Here is a 6,906-nt window from a genome sequence, read left to right on the forward strand (position 1 = left end):
CATTCTGTTAAAATTTTAAATTTCTAATTGGGGTGTAAAAGATACATGAAATTACATATGCAACATATGAAGTCCACGTACGAGTTGTGGATGGAAGATAACAGCGTGAAGGCGATAGTGGAGTGTACTTAATATCTATTCTCATTAAACTGCCTCTACGTCGGCACCTGTGGATGAAAAGTTGTGGATAGCTTCACTCAAACCACACTCAGGATATTAAACAAATTCAGTTTTTTAGTCACATACCGTGATTTTATTATTATGAAAATCTTACAGACAACAGTTACATAATTATATCATCGCTAAACATCATTAGAGATCGTGGTGGCGATGTGATATTTGATTCAATGGATATAATTTTTCCCATTCTGCGTAACGTTCCTCGTAAAGTTTTTCGTTCATTATGAGCTTCTTTCCGATATCCAAGTACTTCTGGTCTTTGAGGGTAAAAGGTTCCCACTTCACGCTGTCCAATTTGTCAGTCGACGTCGGAGTTGGATTTCTAAAATCAAGACATTCGCGTATTTATGTTTGCTTATTGTATATTTTAAGTGTTTAGTATTGCCTACAATTCCTTACCCAGTCTTAGCGAAATTGGCATAGAGGGTCGTCAACTTCTCTACCATTTCTACTTCTGGGGATGTGGCGTTGAACCACGGGAATAATTTGGAAATGTAGAACAAATATATGAGATCATCGTGATGGACAACCCCTAAAAAATATCAGAAATAAAAACAAATATTTAGAGCCGATTTTAATGTTGAGGATGGACAAATGTCCTTATTCGCATACCATAAGGAGTGGTGTTGTTACTGTCAGGAAGGTAGAAATGACTGTAGCGTCCCTGGTAGCTGAAACGGTAGTAATAGACATTTTCACTGCTGTACTGGGATATCAGTTTCGCTGCTCTGTTTACTGAAAATCCCACTATCGCATCGGAGTACAACTAAACAGGAAAAAACATATCTTAGACACAAATTATAAAAAATACTAATCTGCTAGAATCGAAATTTTTTTAAAACACGATCTATCGGAAAATTAGTTATTTTGTGTTGTAAACAATTATTAAATTATATACCTGCAAGGTATTCAGGTATCTAAAGTCATATTTCACCAATTTGTTAACTGCAAAATATACCTGAGTAAAACGCTGAAAAATCAATTTTCTAGCATTGCGCTTTATTATTGCAAAAAGCTGTAGATGTTGACGAGAAACGCCATTAATAATTAATTTCGTTCGTTTTTGTGCAACAAATTTTTTAATTACCAAACGTTAATTTTAGAAGTTAATATCGTAGATATAGGTTCTAATTGATATAATCATGTTATAAACTATCAGTGTAACTTTTTGGAAATCAAAGTAACCCTTTCTTTAATTATTGTCTCTAAAATCCCGGTCCGATACGTCCAAATTAATTAACAATTAACGTTATAAAAAAAAGTTATCTTGGAAAAAAGAGGCTCTATTTAATGCAAAAAGGGCGAATTCCCGAGCGGCATTTGCCTAGGGGAAAGAAAGAAACATGCGGTAACAAAAAAACAAACGACTAATCTTAATTCGGCGAAACCAGAATGCCCGAATAAGTCATCGCTTCATTTTATTACATTTATTTTAATTTGTGCATAAAATATTAAATATTAGATTTGACTGAAACTGAAATCGAATTTGTATTGTGAATTGTTTAAATTGAAATTGAAATTTAATTTTATAGTGAAACTTACGGTACATAAAACCTTATAAAGTTATTTATTTCAGTGTTTAGTGATGGAATGGTGTGTTTGTGTTATTTTATTTATTAAATATTTGTGAGATATTATGAAAAAAAACTTATGAGAACCCAAAAAAATTAAAATTGACAATATGAATGTTCAAGTTTACTCTAGTCTGTCCAGTAGCAGGGTACGAAAATTTCGCAAATTTGTTTTTTTTTAATCAGTTTTCAAGACAGACATTGAGAAAACTATCTTATGATACGTGTTTGTAAAGGTCAGATGTAGATTCCATATAAATATGAAACTCATTCAAATTACTAGACCAATTAACTAAGCCTTTAAATCGAAATTTTGTCAACTTGACTGAATTTTTGATATGAGTTAGTTTAAGGTATATTATAACAATAAGTGAGAGTAATTTTTTGTTCAACACCCGGCCAAGGGTGGAAAAAGATAAAACAAAGGGCTTTTTCAAGATAACTCAAAAAGGGTAAGAGCTAGAAAAAAAAGTTTTTCATGAAAGTTGTAAAGCAGACAATTCTACATAAAAATGGCCTCTTAACTTTTTCTTGTACTATTACAATTAACAGAGTTAGGGAGGCTAGAAGTTAAGGGAAGATTTCAGAAATTTAAAAAAAATCATAACAAACAGAAAAATGAATGAATTTAGTAATTTTTTTTTCAATCTGCTCTAAAAAATGTAACTTTTCTTTTCAGAGAAATAGATATATTTTTTAATTTTTAATAAGAAAGTTATAACAAAAAATCAAATTTTTAATCGTTAATTTTAATGATTTAACAAAATTTTAATTTCTGAAATCTTCCCTTAACTTCTAGCCTCCCTAACTGTTATCTAAGGCTTAGTTAATTGGACTATACGCCCTGCATAATTATTAATAGTAAAATAATATAATTACGTTAGCCAAAGCCGTGAATTGAGATTGGTCCACAGGCTTGTCATGCAAATAGGATTTCTTCACGCCCTCGCTGACAATTTTTGAACGATTCGTGTCTCTTTCATAGATGAAAGCTATTGGCGCGATTTTGTAAAAGTCCTTGTTTATTTGTTTGGTGAGAGTTTCGTTGTTTACTACGTCTGGAAAGAAAAATTTATGAAAAATTTGTTTTAAGAAAATAAAGTCAAGATAATATAAACAATGTATACATACTTCTGCGACGATAAAATTTAAGTTATTGAATATTATGTTATATTATTATATTTGTCATTCGAATGGGTACTGTGAAAATTAATGAGTTCCTAGAATTTTAATATTTCGTATGTATTATTTATATGTTTTACTTACTAAAGGCGTAGTATCCGAATTCATCGGTCGTTATACCAGTAATAAAAGGTACATTTTGGAATTTTCCACTTTGTATGAGGTCGATGGGGTGGGCAGTCAAGAACCGTGTTTGGCCAAAGTCGTCTTCGATAACGGGAGACCATATTAGAACTGGATCGTATCCAAATTCCTAAAAAGGACATTTTAGTACTCAATTAGAACAAAAATTTGCACTGCAAAAAATTAAGGTAGGTATAATTTCTGAGCAAAATTTCCATATTTTTTAAAAGAGCCTTCCTTGGAAACTTATCAATGATTTAAATGGATGTAATGTATGTAACGTAGTTTTTTATAATATTAATATGAGAAATAAAATTAATAATTAATTATTATAATTATTACAAAAAAATCATATCTTCTTAATATCGGCAGTAATTTTTTATTAGATGGAATTTTCATCCATAAAAGACATCATAAATCGGCCATACTATAAAAATTTTTCTTGTTTATGCTTCATAATACTTGCCCGCGGCATACTGACCTCTGATCTCAATTTTTGTGTACTATTAGTTATATTTTGCTAACTTCATAAATTGCTTTCTAAACTTTTCAAACGTGCTATAGAAAAACGATTTTACAAATATGTTGTTACCTTACAGATTGTGTGAGCAATTAACTTATATAAAAATTTTTTAGTTTTTTTTTTTAATTTGAGAAGTTAATAAGTAGTTTCAAGTTAGCTTTTTGCAGAGTTTTGAATTTTAAAACCCTACTGATATGTTCCAAGTCGTTCCAGTTTATCGAAGCCCTATCATATTTTCATATCAACTAACATATATATTTGTTTTACAATCAGTTTGAAATAATAGATACAACTATTTCCTAGTTTTATATTTTTTTGGGGAGCATTAAAGAGAATCTCAGGAAAGAAATCTTACTTGGTAATTTTTTGAGTTTCTTACGTGCTAACAAACATTGAAATATTTTATATGTTGTTTTTACACCTGCAATCAGATTTTTTTTTATACTGTGTTGAAATCTCAGAGAGAAATCTCTCTTAGCCATAATAGACATTGATTAACCTTAACAAAATATCTAAATATATTAAATAGGCCCGAAAAAGATTATGCTGCTGTCATAAAAAAAACAATTTCCCAAAGAACCCTTCTAGTGGTTAAAAGTTTTTTTTGTTAACTTTTTATTTATTACTGCAATTTTTTTGCAAAATCTTCTGACCTAGTAAAAGGCTTTATTGCAATAAGTATTTATGACAATACCTGCAAATATATTTTTTATATTTTTTTGTTTCAAATAAATGACTTTTAAGACCTTAATTACCGGGTAGGCCATTAGTGTGAGAAAGTACACTAACTCTCTTGTTACTTATAATACAAAAAAAAAGTTTACATAAAAGTTGTACAAAATCAAGAAACCTAAACTACAAAATTAATTCCAAACATACTGGGCGATGAGTAAAAACGGGACACGCCAAACATTACATTTTTTAAATGGAACACCCTGTATATTTTTAAACAGTTGGATTTCTGAGAAAATTCTATATATGGCAATATAGACAGTTTATCATTTTAGTGCGAGGTTGCCAAGTTATGTAGAAAATTCTTAGAATTTTGGAAAAAACATGACCTCGAAGAAGTTGTATTAACTTTCAACTACTAACACTTGGAGCAAAAATATTTGACAGAGTTATAGGCAAATGTTATACAAAGGTTCCTATATTAGCTAATATCGATATTTTATACAGGGCATTTTTTTATGAGACGATAATTTTTAGAAAGTTCAAACTTGATTTTCTAAAATTTTTCAAATGGAACACCCTATATTTTATTGTTTTATTTTATTCGCATATCACTCCACTTCAACTTTTATTAAGCATGTTCTATACCTAAAATCGTTAGTTTTTAAGATATGGCAACATTTCTGAAAATACTTAATTTTTATTATTTTCGGTCGCACGAGATGGCTTTGGAAAAAACTGTCACATTGTGTCAACTTGTCTATACTATAAAATAATTTAATTATACTACATATTTGTGTATAAAAAAATCTTAATAGAACATAACAACATAGTTTATTTATTAAATGGAAATAAAATAACAAAATAGATACGAAAATAAATCAAATATTTAATTTTACAACAAGTCTTCAAAATGACGGCCGTCTTGGTTTAGACATAACTCTACATGTCGTTCAAATGTGGTGTTAACATTATTCAGAATATCATTGTTGATATTTTGAAAAACTCGTCGAATTCGGTTTTTCATATCCACTTTAGTAGTAAGGGGAGTTTGATATACCCGATCTTTTACATATCCCCACAGAAAATAGTCCATTTTTGTCAGATCAGGCGACCTAATCAGGTCAACTAATTGGTCCACCTCTACCAACCCACTTCTCTGGAAATTCATTGTATAAGAATCTACGAACTTCCTGCGTGTGGTGTACAGGGGCTCCATCATGTAAATACCACATCCTCTGACGAATATTTAGCGGAATATTTTCTAATAAATTTTCCATAGTATTTTGTAGAAAATGAAGATATAGTTGCCCTGTTAAATGTTCGTCGAAAAAATAAGGCCCAATAACGTATTGTCCAATAATCCCGCCCCAAACATTGAGTGCCCACCGGATTTGACTATAGGCTTTTTTTCGCGAGTGAAATCGTATGTTGTAGTATGTGTAGTGTCAGTGAGTGAAGAGATTTAAACTACTATCTGACAACTAAGATCAAAAGAGATAGAAATAGTAACAGTCGCGAAAAAAAGCCTTATGTGTCCTTATAAGCAACGGATTTTCAGAAGCATAATAATGAAAATTGTGTCTGTTCACGCTTCCATTTTTGTGAAACGTTGCTTCATCAGTAAAAAGCACACAATTAAAAAAAAGCCTATCTTCATTCATTTTTCTCTGGGCCCAATTACAAAATTCCAAGCGACTTTCATAGTCGTGGTTATTCAATTCTTGGTGAAACTGGATATGATATGGATGCATCCTGTGTTTCTTTAATATCCGCCTTACCGATGTCATGCTTATCTGTTTGCCTTGAAATTGCTCTAGTGCCTATATGCGGATCTTCAGTAACACTTAACAGAACATTTAGTTCATTCTCATCATCCACAATAGTATTTTTTCTATCATGTTTTTCATAAGAAACATTGCCAGTACCTAGTATCAAAACGTACCATTAATGTTTCAAAGGTATTTGCACGTGGTTGTCTTCTATCTGGATATCTCTGATTATAAATTCTTGTTGCGAATAAACAATTTCTATCAGCAGCTCCCAATACATAAATCATATCCACCATTTCTTCTTTAGAAAAATTCATTGTAACATAAAATTATTTTTATAAAATAACTAATAGATACTAATAAACTAATAAAATGAACGCAAAATGGAATGGTAAATTATGAACTGACAAGTTGACAAAATGTGATAGTTTTTTCCAAAGCCATCTCGTGCGACCGAAAGTAATAAAAATTAAGTATTTTCAGAAATGTTGCCATATCTTAAAAACTAACGATTTTAGGTTAGAACATGCTTAATAAAAGTTGAAGTGGAGAGATATGTGAATAAAATAAAACAATAAAATATAGGGTGTTCCATTTGAAAAATTTTAGAAAATCAAGTTTGAACTTTCTAAAAATTATCGTCTTATAAAAAAATGCCCTGTATAAAATATCGATATTAGCTAATATAGGAGCCTTTGTATAACATTTGCCTATAACTCTGTCAAATATTTTTGCTCCAAGTGTTAGTAGTTGAAAGTTAATACAACTTCTTCGAGGTCATGTTTTTTCCAAAATTCTAAGAATTTTCTACATAACTTGGCAACCCCGCACTAAAATGATAAACTGTTTATATTGCCATATATAGAATTTTCTCAGAAATCCA

General features: G+C 30.3%; 1 protein-coding gene across 3 annotated transcripts in view; it reads right to left on the reverse strand.

Annotated features, from left to right (window-relative positions):
• Positions 1-225: 225 nt before the first annotated feature.
• Positions 226-6,906, reverse strand: part of LOC108911895 (venom carboxylesterase-6-like) — a 15,549-nt gene continuing 8,868 nt past the window's right edge. For all 3 annotated transcript variants that reach the window (XM_023456281.1, XM_023456280.1, XM_023456279.1), the window contains exons 7-11: positions 3,018-3,186; positions 2,631-2,809; positions 793-946; positions 580-712; positions 226-502 (exon numbers count right to left, since the gene is read on the reverse strand). In XM_023456281.1, coding sequence (XP_023312049.1) covers positions 313-502; positions 580-712; positions 793-946; positions 2,631-2,809; positions 3,018-3,186 — 825 coding nt within the window. In that variant the 3' untranslated portion in view covers positions 226-312. The remainder of the gene's footprint in view (positions 503-579; positions 713-792; positions 947-2,630; positions 2,810-3,017; positions 3,187-6,906) is intronic.

Source organism: Anoplophora glabripennis, unplaced genomic scaffold (genome assembly GCF_000390285.2).
Source record: "Anoplophora glabripennis isolate ALB-LARVAE unplaced genomic scaffold, Agla_2.0 scaffold880, whole genome shotgun sequence".
Taxonomy (NCBI): Eukaryota; Metazoa; Arthropoda; class Insecta; order Coleoptera; family Cerambycidae; genus Anoplophora; species Anoplophora glabripennis.